General features: G+C 36.1%; 2 protein-coding genes across 4 annotated transcripts in view; one reads left to right on the forward strand and one right to left on the reverse strand.

The window, feature by feature from the left end:
• Positions 1-186: 186 nt before the first annotated feature.
• Positions 187-15,070, reverse strand: LOC138715013 (glyoxylate/hydroxypyruvate reductase A-like). 3 transcript variants are annotated; one of them, XM_069847391.1, is made up of 8 exons: positions 14,867-14,992; positions 14,543-14,657; positions 14,290-14,450; positions 12,096-12,318; positions 6,983-7,079; positions 2,915-3,188; positions 1,422-1,565; positions 187-827 (listed from the first exon to the last, which is right to left on the reverse strand). In XM_069847391.1, exons 2-7 carry the CDS (start codon positions 14,598-14,600, stop codon positions 1,434-1,436), a joined length of 945 nt encoding a protein of 314 aa, XP_069703492.1. In that variant the 5' UTR covers positions 14,601-14,657; positions 14,867-14,992; the 3' UTR covers positions 187-827; positions 1,422-1,433. The 3 variants fall into 3 exon arrangements, with proteins under 3 accessions (XP_069703492.1, XP_069703491.1, XP_069703493.1); XM_069847390.1 differs by lacking the exon at positions 14,543-14,657 and having other exon boundaries at positions 14,867-15,070; XM_069847392.1 differs by lacking the exons at positions 14,543-14,657; positions 14,867-14,992 and adding an exon at positions 14,702-14,823.
• Positions 15,071-15,149: 79 nt separating this feature from the next.
• Positions 15,150-16,667, forward strand: part of E(Pc) (Enhancer of Polycomb) — a 45,206-nt gene continuing 43,688 nt past the window's right edge. Inside the window, exons 1-3 of the mRNA XM_069847389.1 lie at positions 15,150-15,605; positions 16,176-16,314; positions 16,406-16,506. Of these exons, the coding sequence (XP_069703490.1) occupies positions 15,453-15,605; positions 16,176-16,314; positions 16,406-16,506 (393 nt within the window). The 5' untranslated portion in view covers positions 15,150-15,452. The remainder of the gene's footprint in view (positions 15,606-16,175; positions 16,315-16,405; positions 16,507-16,667) is intronic.

The following is a 16,667-nucleotide window of genomic DNA, read 5'->3' on the forward strand; positions in this document are numbered from 1 at the left end:
GTGCCATAGAACCATCTGCATTAGTTTCGTAGCCATAGCACTCACTGTATACATCCTGGGTCGTATTTCACGGAAGTGTAAGTTATGGGTTACAGGTAAAAATTTTCACAAATCATAATAATGCCTCATAGGCATATAAAAAAAACTTGCAAATCAAGGCGAAATATTATAGCTTAATAACTTACATTTACAGCTTACCAGTATTTTATTTTAAGTTTAAAATATGAATGTTACAATAATTGTAGGACATTTTTGACCACTGCCAGAAAAATAGGTTATTAAGTCATAGACTATGTATTGAGTACAGTACAGGAGGCAAGACCTGTCCTGTGACCTTATCATGTGCCTTGGCTATATCACCAATGGGTATGGATGGGGAAGATAGGTTTTAATCTGAGATTAACTTCCGTGTCGGTAGATTTGTATAATATTAACCATCGTGGAACATAACTCTCTATCTGATAGCTCATTCTTTCCCCTATCGTACAGCTCACATGCCAGATCTTGCCTCCTCAACTATACCATTCTAATTTCTTCTTTTTCTTCATCTATTTTAATGGTAGACTGAGAGATTTATGCCACATATTCCCCAGTGCTTCAGTGTAATGCACTGAAATTGCGTTTTTTTTTTCTGTAGATTGTAGTTCAGTGTTTTTCCCCTTCTTTTTTTTTAATTATGAAATTTTTTCAGTCATTTTGATGCTTTTCTTTTATTTTATAAAAATTAACTTCACCCACTATCGTGGTGGCTCTGAAACCCTCTTCTGACATGTGTTCTCAGAGGTGAAAAAACAAAATCATGCTGACCCACATCACTGGAATCTCACCTGAAAGTACGAGAAAGGTTATGGTTGAAATGCTCAAGAAAGAAAGTAGTAGAGAGATGAAATAATTAATGAATGCGTTAATGAAATAATTTTGTATTTTACTGTAACCTACATAACAACATTGATATTATAACACAACGGTAATGAAATGATAAAGTAAAGTGATTAACTTTATAAATTCTGTAAACATGCAGACATTGTGTTTAAGATTAAATAAAAATGCATTTAAAGGGATTGGAGGATGGCAGGAGGGGGAAGAAAAGAAATTTCAAGTGAGTCATAAAAGAAAGGCTAACAAAGAGAAGACTTTGATTAAAATATATTGATAGAAAGTTCTAAAACTACTGCATAAGGGAAAACTAGCAAAAACTATACAACGTTAGAAGAATTCGGTATGACAATTTGTGTTCAACAAAATGCTTGTACGAGTTGGTGGTGGCAATGGCAGTGGTGACGATGAAGAGTAATATGTAATAAGAACTGCAACAATAATGATATTCTGAAAAAAGATTATGAAACTTGGGAAGAATACTAATATTGTATAGTAACCAAGGTCTTCATTATTTTGTGAAATACTTGTAACCTGTGACTTACACTTTGGTGCAGTTAGTAGCCCTTTTCGAAATCGAGGATACCATCCAGTGGTTTGTTTGCTCGGTACTTGAAGAGATTATCTTTGAAGAAGAGTGCCACATCCTGGGGCCTTGTCATGCCTGATACGTGAGGAGTGATTTTCACCTGAAAACAAGGGAAAGAGAATTCCAATACAAATGCATCCGTCTTTAGATAGGTATGAAGCCACAACTGTGGTCTGGACTCCATAAGTCGTCTGTGATGATGGTTGGCCTCCCACTGCGCTCCTCGTCATGCACATTTTGGCGTTCTGCTGAAAATTGTCTACAGCAGCAACGCACCATCTGCTTGCCCATAGACCTGGCACAGCTGACGATCAATTTCAATCGGCGCTATGCCCTGTGCATTCAAAAACTTTATCACTGACCACACTTCACACTCGGCGGGAGCTGGAATAGGAACGTCCATCTTCAACCAATGCAACGAAGCTACTGAGAGCACTGGGGAAGTTCTGCTAGCGCATGCGCCATGCCAGGACATTACTCTATCACGTACACACAGTCGCTTCGCGCAACATATGATTTGCTAGCTGTGGGAAGAGTGGACGCGCCTCGTATATACACAATTAAGTTTTTAGAAGTTTAACAATAATTTTTATGAAAAAAAAAAGTTTCTTATGACAGTTCGATCGAATTGTGCAAAAATTATATGTATAATACATAGATCTAATTGATATTTACACTTCCATCACCATTTTTTAATTAAATTCATTAATGTTTATTGTCACTAACTTTTCTGTTTGATTTACAGCACTTAACTGACACTTTTCCCTTGCCTTCAGGAGTGCGTATTACTGTACTATACATTAGAAGACACTCTAAGTTAGTGTATACAATCGAGAGGCTATTGAATTGTAAACAGATGTTATTGCCACTGGTAGTGTAATACAGATGTGTCATTAAAAAAAAGTGCATTAGAAGTATGAAATATTAGATTTCCTCATAAAAGATAACATGTACATTGATGTCAAATTATTATTATTTTGGTCGTCCTGTTTCCGTCATTGAAAACATCTCAATTGCTATTGCAATTCTTTTCCAGACATTTCTCACACAAAACTAAGAATTTGAAACAATTACATTAAATCCATAATAAATTATGTTTCACCTATTAAGAATTGCTACAGAAATATCCATTACTAAAGTCGGATTAAATTAAAATAAATTCGATTTGGCGTAAGATGTAAGCTGTATATAAATCAGCCTTTTGCTTTTCTATGACCTTGGAAACGTAAGAAATTTGTAACTTTTGCCCACAATACTTTTATTTGGAGAAAATTCCTTGAGCTACAGTAAATTTATGGAATAAAATCTGAGATTTTATTTCCCTCTGTGCTAAGGATTTCTATGACCCTTTAAAATTCATAGTAGGATTCACATCTAATGCTTAACACGTGATAAATTGATACTTAGGAGGACATATTTATGTTAATCATGAAGTGTAAATGTAACAACCTGGGGCATAGTCCATAGTGCGTTGGATGCAGGTAGTGGCTCCATTTCAAACACATCCAATATGGCAGCTGACAACCAGCCATTGTTCAAAGCATTAACCAGATCTTCTTCTCTCACAACACTCCCCCTTCCAATGTTGATGAGCACAGCCCGCTTTTGTGCGCAGTGCTTTAACATCTCTCCATTCAGCAGGCCAATAGTGTCGGGGGTTGAAGGAAGGACGCTGATTATGTAGTCACAATTCCGCAGCAATTCAGGCAAATCAGAACTCGATCTGTAAGAATTTGATGTCTGTAGTGAACCACCTATGTGGCATTAGAATCATATATTGAGTGGAATTTTCAAAGTTTTATAAAAACAGAACGATCAAATATCAATGGTGCTCAAATACTCGTGGCAGTGACATTGACAGGGATTTTCATGCCTACTTGTCTGCTGAGTTTGCCATAAGAATTGTTCTCCTGAGGAAGATGTTGCAGTGCAGTAGTTTTGCATTTATACTGCTCTAATGATAAGGATGATACTAGTTTTCAGTTTCTGAACCAACGAAACAGGAAGTAGTCCATGGATGAGTATAGAGTGTGGACTAAAAAATGTAACAAATATGATGCTGACATATTTAGAGAGAAAGGAAAATTCAGTGAGATTTTTCGTTCAAAATGTCGTATATTAGCAATAAACTGGCAGATGTTTTTGGAGAGTGGGTGAGTTATATGTTGCTTTGTGGACCAGTAATCAGTTTGTGTGTTTGTTAAAATTTTTACCATTATTACAGTTAAATTATCTCCAAACTCTCTTCAGTACTCATTACGTAAATATATAAATGACAACTTTAAGATGCTAAAGTTATTTTCAATCTTGAGCAGACAACACTTCACTTCCAGTTTATTCATTACACAGTCTGAAAAAATACAGAGTGGAAGTAAAATAGCCTTGCAGATTTCCAGAGTGAATAGCTCTTGTTGTATGTAACAAAAAACTATAATATCATATTGGTGGAAAGTTCATAGCTTTTTGAATATGCTAGGAGAAAATCCACAAGCAATTAGGGAAAACGTGAAATTCTAGTTGAAGCAAGTAAAGCGATAGGGTTGGAAGTAAATCTCGAAAAGACTAAGTATATGATTATGTCTCGTGACCAGAATATTGGACGAAATGGAACTATAAAAATTGGAGATTTATCTTTCGAAGAGGTGGAAAAATTCAAATATCTTGGAGCAACAGTAACAAATATAAATGACACTTGGGAGGAAATTAAACGCAGAATAAATATGGGAAATGCGTGTTATTATTCGGTTGAGAAGCTTTTGTCATCTAGTCTTCTGTCAAAAAATCTGAAAGTTAGAATTTATAAAACAGTGTACCGGTTGTTCTGTATGGTTGTGAAACTTGGACTCTCACTTTGAGAGAGGAACAGAGATTAAGGGTGTTTGAGAATAAGGTTATTAGGAAAATATTTGGGGACAAGAGGGATGAAGTTACAGGAGAATGGAGAAAGTTACACAACACAGAGCTGCACGCATTGTATTCTTCATCTGACATAATTAGGAACATAAAATCCAGACGTTTGAGATGGGCAGGGCATGTAGCACATATGGGCGAATCCAGAAATGCATATAGAGTGTTAGTTGGGAAGCCGGAGGGAAAAAGACCTTTGGGGAAGCCGAGACGTAGGTGGGTAGATAATATTAAAATGGATTTGAGGGAGGTGGGATATGATGGTAGAGAGTGGATTAATCTTGCTCAGGATAGGGACCAATGGCGGGCTTATGTGAGGGCGGCAATGAACCTCCGGGTTCCTTAAAAGCCAGTAAGTAAGTAAGAAAATTTTTTTTTCGTCAAATGTATAACAATCTCTTATTCAGTACCTATTGTGAGTAGGATCGTGATTTTTGTCCATATCGATAGGAAATCTAATAAAGAATAATTTATCCCTCTGGCATATTTAAATAACGTGCATGGTTTTCGTGTAAATTTAATTTTAAAAACCCCTAAATTCAAACCACTGCACAAAGCGAACACGTGGCAAGTTCTTGGCAGCTTATGTACAAAGACTTACTGAGTTTGTTGACCTCTTACATCTGTATACAAGTCGAGTGTTTTAGCAGCAAGCTTGCTGGACTGCTGAAACTTCAAACTTAATTTTCTAATTAACTGTGCATTTAATCACAGAACGTAATATAGATTTTCTATTAATTTACGTGTACACTATGGTCTCTTTCAGGGCTGGGCAGTATTTGAAATGTATTTCAAATACATATTTGAAATACATTTGTATTTTGTAATTTGCAAGGATTTTAGAAAGTATTTTGTATTTAAATACATAAAATTGATGTACTTTGTATTTCAAATACTCAAAATACTTTCTTCTTCTTCTTCTTCTTCTTCTTCTTCTTCTTCTTCTTCTTCTTCTTCTTGTCCTTCAAGTTTTGGATTTGTATTTGAAGAATAAACTTCTGTTTTATTTGCCTACCCATTTCAGTTGTGCTAGCCATACAGTTAGTTTTCTTGCCACAACTGATTTCCTTAATGCCATAAAGAAATCCCCAACAGCATCAAGGATCAATCACCCAACACTTGCTAAGTGTTCAGCATTATGGAATGCGTCTAGGAGACCCAAATCCTCAGAAATTAAAGTTTCATTAAAGTTTCCTTGCCCAACTCGATGGAATTCTCTTTATGGCTCAATCTCTCAAATATTGCAATTCAAACATGATATAAACAGTATATGTGAAAAACTGGGATTGCCAAACTTCAGAGATGTCGAGTTTCAGTACCTTGAAGAATAGTGTGCAGTTCTGAAACCCATTGCTGTAGCCCTTGATTTAATGCAAAATGAGAAGACGTGCTATTACGGCCAACTTCTATACACAATAATTTCCCTCAAAAACAGATTACATATTATGTTATCTAGTAATCTACGCCATCTATTCCAAGTAACTCCAATCCTAATGAGTTCGCTTTCATCAAGATTTAAAGCGATGTTTGATCTCACCCTAGAAATAAATTGAGCTATTTTGGCAGCTTGTTTTCACCCATCATTTAAGATGAGATAGCTACCTGACACTGCCTCACCAAATGATAAGAAGAAGATACAGAATATGTGTGTGAAATCAGCTGAGCAGTTCTCGCTACACCTTTGGTCAATTCAGAAGATGAAAACAATTTTTTATGTTTTCAACTCAAGTACAACAGACTTTGAAAAGCAAAATGAAAAGAACTTGTCTACTGCAGAGTATGACTCATACAATTCTTCAATGGCAAAGGAACAACCCTGTGCTCTCTAGAGAATTACCCAACAGTGAAACAAGCTTTTATAAAGTATAATAGAAGTTTGTGTTCCTCTGCGCCTGTAGAAAGACTGTTTAGTTTTGCAGGATTTATTCGTTCACCAGCAAGGGGATTCTTACCTGATGAACTTTTTGAGAAACTGGCTTTTTTGAAAAGGAGCAGTAATTATTCATATGTAGCACAATGTCATTGTTGACTGGAAAAAGGAAGAATGTTCAATTACTGTTTATATAAAACTTCGAGATAAAAATAATTTTAATATTAATATAATATTTTAGATTTTCGGTAATATTCTTATTTCTTTATATATTGTATCGCGTATTTGAAATATAAATGTATTTTGGCTAAATTTTTAAAAGTATTTTGTATTTGTATTTCAAATACTATTCTTTGAAGTATTTTGTATTTGTATTTGAAATACTTGGATGTCAGTATTTTGCCCAGCCTTGGTCTCTGTCAATCTGCAAGGTTCACTTCCACCCTATATAGTGTAATCGTGGCAAAGAGAAAGGAAGTATCCTGAACACCCCTGCATTAATTTTGACTCTCAGTCATTGTATAATCCACTCGAACTTGCTAAAATTTGCATTTGGATCTTCAGCATCGATAGCTGACACTGTACTGTTTGGCTAGCAGTGCATCACTGTTGCTTTTACAATGCAAATCTTACATCATCTGAACTTTTCTGAGTGAGAGACTTGATTTATTGAGATCATAAAATAATGTAACTATTCATACAATTTTAAGTATCAATAAAAAAACTAAATATATGTTTACCTGTATTCATCAATATGTGGTGACTTCTTATTTTCATTTGGCATTGTGCGGACCATGCCCCATACTCGAGCACGGAATGTCTTGAGCGTCTTGGCAACTGCAGTCAGAAATGTACATTCTGAATTGCGTTCATCACCATTGTGCTCATCTCTTTTACAACTAAAGAGTGGTGTTAATTAAATAGCCATGCAATCTTAAATACTCCACAAGCTGACTCACAACTCCTTTGGCGGTATTTTTTTTAAATAGTTGTTTTACGATGCTTTACTAGCTGCTACAGTTATCTAATATCTGAATGAGATAAAGGTGATATTGCCAGTGAAATGAGTCCAGGGTCCAGCGCCGAAACTTACCCAGCATTTGCTCTTAATGGGATGAGGGAAAACCCCGAAAAACCTCGACCAGGATTTGAACTCAGGTCCGCTCATTTCACAGTCTGGCATGCTAACCATTACTTGACAGCAGTGAACTTAGCGATATTTTTACTTAGCAGTTGATATCTTAATGAATCTCATTCTTGGATTAGGCCTATGTGTCGGGCATCATTAGCCAAATCACTAGAGCAGACGTCTCCAAAAGCCTACTCGTGAGTAAGCCTCTGAATGGAACTGAAGCCAGTACATAATGAGTGCTCTCCGCCTCACCCATCTCCACCTGTAGTGCACTCAATGTTTATGCGCAAACGAAGAGCAGTGGCGGACTGCCATTATCATTGTGTTGGTCGGAGTGTTCCACCGTTTCACAATGTCTTCTAATCATGGACGTAGTACATTCAAGGATGAATAGGAAGAGAAATTTTTTGTGTTAGTGGGGAGAATGTGAAATGCTTAATTTTTCGAAAATTCTTAAGAGTGTGTTAAAATTCAATATGCGACGACAATACTCGACTCTTCAGAAAGAATATCATACAATTATAGGTATGTTGGACATGTGAAAATAGTTTATTTTGGGGCTATCTGTATAATTGTTGGTTATACATAATAATCAGTATATTACAATACGTTTACACTCAGTTCCGCATGTTTTTCGTTTCATTTTGGGTGAAATGCGTATGCCCACAAATATTTTGAGAAATATAAAACAAGAAAATACAAACACAAATCACACACATGTCCTCAGTCTTAAACAAAAAAGCTTCTTGCTAGCTATGTTCTAGCTTGGAATATTGGAAAATCAATGAAGCTCTTTACAGAAGCATCATTTGTAAAATAGTGCATACAGGATGTTACTAAAATACTGTGTCCAGAACAAAGTCAAAGTTTAAGAAAATTAAATTGTTTCCAATTACAGTTCAGAGAAGGAATTTCAAGATTGTAAATGTAATTAAATCTGAAGTCGAAACCACAATTAACCAGTTTGTAGCTTACTCATATGCATTGGACGAAAACACAGATAGAAATGACAAAGTTCACCTAGCCATTTTCATCCGAGGAGTTAATGAACATTTTACTGTGTCTGAATGTCTTCTAGATGTAATTACAAAACACAAATGGAGAAGCTTTTTTCCAGGCACTGAAAGGCACCATAGAACAGAAGAGGTTGAATTTGCAATGGCTTGTGTCAATAGCAACGATGGGGGTCCAGCTTCATAGTATGTCAAAATAATATACAAACGTATAATATTTCTTATTCTTTTGACGTTATCATTTGTAAACATGAGCAGACCGTTGCCGCAATCCCCCACTGATCGATCTCATCTGTTGAGGTACAAGTCTCTCCCCCTCCTCTAGCCTTACAGCACACTGTGTTCGGCGGGCAGCATCGACAGCACGAATGACGATATGCTTTTTTGGAGACCTCTGCACTAGAGCATTGGCTTTCCATACTGGTAACCAGGGTTCGAATCCCAGCAGGTCAAAGTGGAATTTGTGATGGACAAAGACTGTGCCTGGTGGTAGGATTTTACGAGGTACTCCCATTTCCCATATCAGCATTCCACCACATCTGCATTAATCATCATGCAGTGCTATATACGAGTCCGTAATTATCCTCCTATGGTGTACCAAGGGCAAAGCCTATGGCGGCAGAAAGAATTGCACCTTTTGCACATCACTGTTAGATGGGGATGTTGTTGTTTTCTAATGCCAGGCGTTTGACAATAAAGTCATGTTAGGTGAGTGATCCAAAGTCAAGTACCATTCATTGGATTAAAAAACAAGTGTCTTCTTCTGCCCAGGCATGTTCAACATGACCAATTCTGGTTTTTAAACGAAGTGCAAGAGTGACGTAGAATATCTTTTAAGTGTATGCCTGCATCAATTCTGAGATTCTACATCACTGTTACACCTCGTTTAAAGGATAAAAATGCCCGTGCTGAACATGCCTGTTCTAGCCCATGAAGCTTACACTTCCTAGTTTAATCGTAGATGTCTATTCTTTATATTATGTTCTAGTTATAATATGGCAGCAAGTGGTTTTGAACACTTTCCTCAATAACCCAGAAATATATTTCAAGCAAGAATTGAAGATCTCATTATCAGCGTATTTCATATCATATTAAATGGGTTGCAAGTAGTGCTGTTGAGTGATCAAAATATTTAATCGATTAACTATTTGAATTTAATCGATAGAGTAATCAAGTTTTGATGGAGTTGAAAAAATATTTTAATATACATAATTATTGTTAAATTTAACTTGTGTTCGGTGATAAGCATAAGTATTAAATTTTGTATATCTGTATATATTGTATCGTTATATTACAAAACAACTATTTTAATTATTTACTAACATATTTATTATGAGGATTATAGTTTATTGTGTCAATTTCTCCGGGGATTTTTGAGACAAATATAAATAACAAAAAGTATGAATACTCTCACTTGCATACAGTGTAGACATGGCTATTTTAAAAGGGATGAGGGGGATGAATCTCCAGAAAAGTACCTATGTATTTCATATGCTAGGAAGATGAGCTGACAACAAGGTGGAAGTTTTCTTTGGAAAGCCATAAAACTTAATAAGGGTTTCGCATTCTGTTGTAACTTTCAATACAGGTAGCTAGATCACTGTCCTCATATCTCCAAAGATTTTTCTCTACACTACCAGCTTTGCAGTTAGAAAATAACAGTACTATTGTACTTTTAAGTAAGAAATTTCCGAGAGAGGAATATTATTGGAATTTTTAGTTTGAATTTGTATTAACAACATAATAATTAATATCAGTGACAACGGATTAATTGTAATCGACTCGATTATTCGATTAAATATTTTTGATCGATTAATCTTACAACAGAAATTGATCGATTAATCGATTAAATCCCACAACACTAGTCGCAAGGGGTAGTGAAGTGCAATCCATAACCTCTCGTACTCAAATCCTATCCTCACCTTTCCGTAGTGTAACCTGGTTTTAACAAACGAGGCTCTGGGTAGTGAGTTACAGCAGTGTAACTGTTCCATCAGAAATGGAGGAAATGCTGACCTGAGGGGATATGTATGATTTGAGGCTTTCTCCGCGTTGGTTCGCTAATATGGTTTCGCGGGATATCAGCCGAGTTAAAATTTTGGAATGTTCCAAGCTTTCAACTGCTATCTCTGCAGCCATCTTCAGTATGGATTCGCGGGATATCAGCCGAGTTAAAATTTTGGAATGTTCCAAGCAACAGCATCCATGCGAATATCCAGTTCACCATGGAGGTGGAGTCTGAGGGCTCACTGCCGTTCCTGGATATCCACATACACAGGAAAGCAGATGGTACTCTCAGACATGGCGTATATAGAAAGCCGACGCACACAGATCTGTACCTGAATGCATTCAGCCTCCACCACCCTTCGCAGAAGAAGTCCGTCCTGACTAGTCTACTACATCGCGCCATAGTCATATCCGATATCAACAACTTGCCTGCAGAAATGGACCATCTACGTAGAACACTACAACAAAACAACTACACCCAGAGAGACATCAACAAAGCCCTTAAACAAGCTACCACGAGAAGAAACACAATAGACGTAGACAGCAAGCAAGAACCGGCAAAGAAAACTTTCTTTCCATTCTGCGGGAGCGTCTCACACAAAATAAGCAGAATCCTCCAGAAGCTAAATATCAAAACCATACATAAACCACAGAGCAAAATCCGGAGTCATCTATGTCAGGTTAAAGACAGTCAGGGCCTAAGGACATCAGGGATTTACAAGATTCCATGTGAGTGCGGCGAAGTATACATAGGGCAGACTGGCCGCACAATAGAAGACAGAATCAAAGAGCACAAGAGGAACCTGAAGCTCTATTACCCGGAAAAATCTGCAGTGGCGCAACACAGCATAGAAAAGGAGCATAAAATACTGTTTGACCACACCAAGGTCATTAACAAATCAAGCCACTACTGGGATCGTACAATCAAGGACGCCATAGAGATTAAGCTGGAGAAAAATAACTTTAACAGAGACGGTGGACTGCAGCTTAGTCAGGCATGGACACCAGCCTTGGACCAGCTTAGGCCCTCTTACAATCAAGGTCACGAAGATCACGGACCGAGGACGGCAACCGATTCCAACCGGCGGAACAGGACTCGTCGCCCGCCAAACTTCACGCAAGAATCCCGGGAGGGGCGGAGCTTACGAGGAATGATAATTCCCAGCCCCGGATTGGCTGATCTGCCAACAAATTCCGTATCACCTGAGACAGCCTAACATCTACATATATAATCAACGACTTTCTGTCCAGACACAATTTCCCTGAAGATGGCTGCAGAGATAGCAGTTGAAAGCTTGGAACATTCCAAAATTTTAACTCGGCTGATATCCCGCGAAACCATATTAGCTGAGGGGATATGTTTGATAATCCTCCTAGCTAGGTCATATGGACCTGCTAACCAATGACAGGTGTGGTTCTCTAAGCAGTTTGAGGGTTGCGTATAGGTGATATAACTGTCATAACATAAAAATATGATACTTACATTAAAACGGTTATACTTTTTGCTACATCATTCTCCTATGTTGGAGAGCAAGAGAGTTAATGACTTATTGCCAAGAGCAACAACATACTGTATATTAAAAATATTTAATACTGCACACTGCACATTTTTCTGTTATTGTAAAAAAATACCACGCCTTCTCGACTTCAAAGTGCTGCTGTAGGTATGCCTGAAAGAAACTCGCCTAGCATGTTACTCACTGTCTGTGCCAATCATGCCAACTCCCAGGATCCCCACAGCGAGGTCTGAGATGGAGCGGTAATCAGAGATGTTTCCTTCTTTACTCCAGACACAAGCTTGCTGGTTTCGGTATACAGTCATCAGGTTGCGTTCATGGTTAACAATATTTGCTATCACATATTCCCCCATCAAGGTTCCGAAAAAGTAATTAGAAAATCTCGTAATAGTGAAGGATGGCTTTAGCTGTGAACAGACGTCACATTTGTTATAATTATTATCTAGTAACTTAAAAGTAGATTTTTAATTCCAAACTTTGTGTTAAATTCTTTCTAGAATCTTATCTGAAGAACAGTGATATCCAGGTATCATTTTAAGGCATGGAAGGGCGTTGAGAATACATTTTTATACTGCTAGAAACACGCATATGTGTGTAAATAATTAATATAATTATTTTCATTGGAATTTTATGGAATCATGTGAAGAGTAATATATTTATAACAAAAAATGACTGTCGTTTCCAAACATATAGCAGTACTTCACACAAACAAAATTATGAAAAGTGTAAAAAAAAAAAAAAAAAAAGAGTCATAAATGGAATTAATAGAAATGTGTGTGCATGTTTAAATTGTGTATAAAATTATTTATAAAATTGCAGCTACAAAATGAAAAATGTAAGAAAATTATTAAGAGAACGAATAGAAATGTTGTAATGCTAAAATTATTTACAAAGTTGTAAGCTAGAAATTGGAAAATATAAGAAAATTACATAAGGATAGAATAAAAATGTGTGTAGATGCTAAATGATAAAATGGTTTACAAAATTTCATGCAAGCTAGAAATTCATGTTATGAAGATGACAGTTGAGTTTCAACATTACAGATGTTACTCCTGTTTATAGTTTATTATTTTGTAAAAATTCACATAAAATAGAGCATTTATTTTTCTCTCACTCTGTAACAGTTTGAGGAAGATCCCACGGCAGGATTAACAGGGATATAAAGTATAGTATAATAAACTAAAACAGATACAATAAAATGATGTTACAGGACAGTAATGGCATAAAAAGATTCAAGACAAAGCATTTAATCTAGAAATATAACCTACACTAAGAAGTAAATGATATTATTCAGTAATTAGCTATATGAAGCCTAGTAACATGTGTAGTAAAATTAAGGAGAGAGAAGAAATAAAACTGTGAGTAGACAAATTAGATTTTACTGATAAATTTAATGATAGTAAGGTATCGGGATATTTGATTGTTTAATAGATAAATTTTCAATTTTTTTTTTTGACAGCTCTCGGCAATGTCTGATAAAGAAGAGGAGGGAATATTAAGCTTTAGTAAGTGACACTGCCACTTCTCGGAAATTTCCAGTGCAAGTTCTTTGTGTTTCTTATTGTCAACTATCTGACGTCAATAAGTCTGGTCAAATGCCGTTTGTAAAAATAGCTTAACAGCTCTCTCTCTCAGAATTCCTATTGTTTGCGGAAAATCCTAGTTTGCTTCACAATAACAAAGTTATACTTCTTAGGTTCACTAAAACCAACGTTGAGAATTCACTAAAACGGAATTTTTTTTATGTACATTTGTAATGTATTTACATCAAGGAAAATGGTTTATGTTCACTATAATCGAGTTCACTAAATAATGTAATTGCTCCCCATTCCATTAATGTTGTCGGCCTGGGTTTGCGCATTCGGTAGAGTGCTGGCCTTTTGTGCCAGAGGTTGAGATTCGATCCCAGCCCAGGTTGTGTGCTTAAATGCGACAGGCTCATGTCAGTAGATTTACTGGAATTTAAAAGAATTCTTGTGGGGGCAAAATTCAGGCACACCAGCGACGTTGATATAACCTCGGCAATTGCGAGTGTCTTTAAATAAAACAATTTTAATTTAAATTTCCGTTAATATCAGTAAAACTACGTAAATAAAAATGAAACAGCTCTGTGACACAGTCAATCATATGAGTTAAAGGGGGATCATAGAGTGGGAAATATTATTTTTAAAATGTCTTGTGAAGAATTTTACAAATAAATGTCTGTTATTGGTACAAGAAAACAATAATTAGTCCCTTCTCTCAAAAGTAGCTTAGTGCTGTCGACACTTATCAGCAAAAAGTTACTGTTATGACTCCAGTATTTTCTTCGCAATACAATAAATACTTGTTATGTTGCCTATTATAATTACACGATTCAAATTAAATAACGTGCATACTTTTGTGACATCATAATGCTGCATTATTTTTTCCACTCCAGCCCAAGTTCCTTGTACCCATTTAGCAGCCGGTAAATTGTAAAGTTGAGTTCCTAGTAAATCATTGTCTGCTATAATAATTTCTGCCTCTCTTAATAGCTTCATTTCTTCATCTTCTGACCCTATAAAATAACAATAAGGTATAAACAAAGGATGTACTATTTTATTTACAAAAATGAAATTACATTTTTAAGACAAGGTATTAAAAAATTACATTGTTTCGTTAATGCATAAAATTTAAACACGTGATACATGCGCAAAACTTCCCGCATTTAGAGCAAAATGGTATTCACATATCAAGCTTGCCACCATAACGAAAACATTGAAATCTGAAATCAAAATCATATGGGCCGTGATCATTTTCCTCACGTACTTCGACGTGTGTATCATAGATACGCCGCATAAACGTGAGGAAGGCTGTGGGTCATGCATACAGTAGATTCGTAGGCTTATAGCTTTACTGCACAATTTCTCAACCCGTTCACTTAAAATTCAATACTTTATCGTAATTACATCACGTATATTCAGATTATATTACCAGGATGGACTTCCTGAAATCTAATATTTGGCAAAACAGTCCTCAAACACTTAGTCAACTTCGCTATGTTGCTGAAAACTGCAACATACGACGGCATTTCTTCTTCGTTTGTCGCCATTCTCATTTAAATATGAGTCAAATTAAATACTTCAGTCCGTTTCAGGGTTAATTTTTACGGGTTGACAATGTTTTGTTTGTGGATAGTTGATTCAGCAAGAAGTAACATACGTTATTCCCTTCACATTCCTTCTATTATATGAATTTATACTTCTGTATTAATTTTTTTTAGTATATAAGCCAGACACTGGATAAACCTCCAACAACATGCGTCAATTCCCGCGCATTGCATGTTGGTACTGAATTGTATGGATCCGCCATGATGTCTAAGAAAACGAGCTCTACATACAAGTTTGGAAGTGTTATTTTTAATATTGTGACTGAGTGTGAATGAATTGCCATAATGGGAACGAAATAAGGGTATCGTACGTTTATTTAGTACAGGGTAAATACCCTCCGGGACCCTGTAAAGGGACGGTACAGTGGTTTTTCCTGTCGTGGCCAATGTGTTCATAGCCTGTCAACAAAAATGAGCAAGCTCTCGTTTCGGGCTCGGGCGCTGGACGCCTCAAAGCCCATGCCAATATACATGTCTGAAGAACTACCAGATCTACCCGACTACTCGGCAATTAACAGAGCGGTGCCCCAAATGCCAAGTGGAATGGAAAAAGAGGAGGAATGTGTAAGTTTTCTCACAAAGAGGGTAGTGTTAAAGCGTGATTGGTCAGCCATATTGCATTTTATGATTCGAAAAGAGGCCGCTAGATGGCACTCCCATGTTTTGATGGATGTTTATTTCGATATTTTTACGTTAATTATATTTAACTTTAGTTGTATTATGTTGTATTGTATGAAATATGTATTACTACTTTCCAATACAACTCCTATAACGGTTGTCAATGTCTTACAAGGATGTATTGACGTTGGAACATAACCCAACTTTTTGCCTACATTCATTTTCACCCATTTCGAAAGAAATTTATTTTTTTTGGCGTAATTACTTTAAAACATAATCATTATTGTTGCGTACCTTCAATATATTAATTTAGTTTATATTTATTAGTGTTTTCAAACGTTCATATATTGAATTAATAAAAAATTATGGCTATATATTTCTATGTCTTGGACATCACATTCCTTCAGTCAAATGCTACTTTTCTGCGGTATGTCACAGTCATTTCTAACATTAAGAAAATTGCACTTTCGCCATTAAAAGATGTTAATTTTTTTTACGAAATGTTGCGTTTTGTAGGAACATCATCTTCAGCGTGCAATATGCACAGGTCTCATCATCCCTACACCTGAGGTTGTGGACTTGGCAGATGCAGAAGCATATGACAAGATTTATCCTCTGGACTACAAACTTCCACGACAACTTATTCATATGCAACGTAAATATACTTTCAGTTTCATTGATAATGTGTAAGTAATATGTAGGGTTAGTTTTGTTACCCTGGCTAAATGTCTTCTTTGTCTATATAGCATTTGCTATGGAACAAGACATCCCAGATTATGACATGGATTCAGAGGATGAGAAATGGGTTAACTCGCAGGCCAAGAAGATGGATCTCTCACCACTGAAGGTATTAATTTGTCAATTGTTAACTTAGAATATTTCACTTTTATTTAATTCTTACGGGATGGAAGAAAGTGACGTTTAAAAAGTTGCATATTAAATTTGCCTTTAAAGTGTTACTGCATGTACATGCATTTCGTGTTTGTTGTTGGTAGTAACATTGGTTTT

Source organism: Periplaneta americana, chromosome 15 (genome assembly GCF_040183065.1).
Source record: "Periplaneta americana isolate PAMFEO1 chromosome 15, P.americana_PAMFEO1_priV1, whole genome shotgun sequence".
Taxonomy (NCBI): domain Eukaryota; kingdom Metazoa; phylum Arthropoda; class Insecta; order Blattodea; family Blattidae; genus Periplaneta; species Periplaneta americana.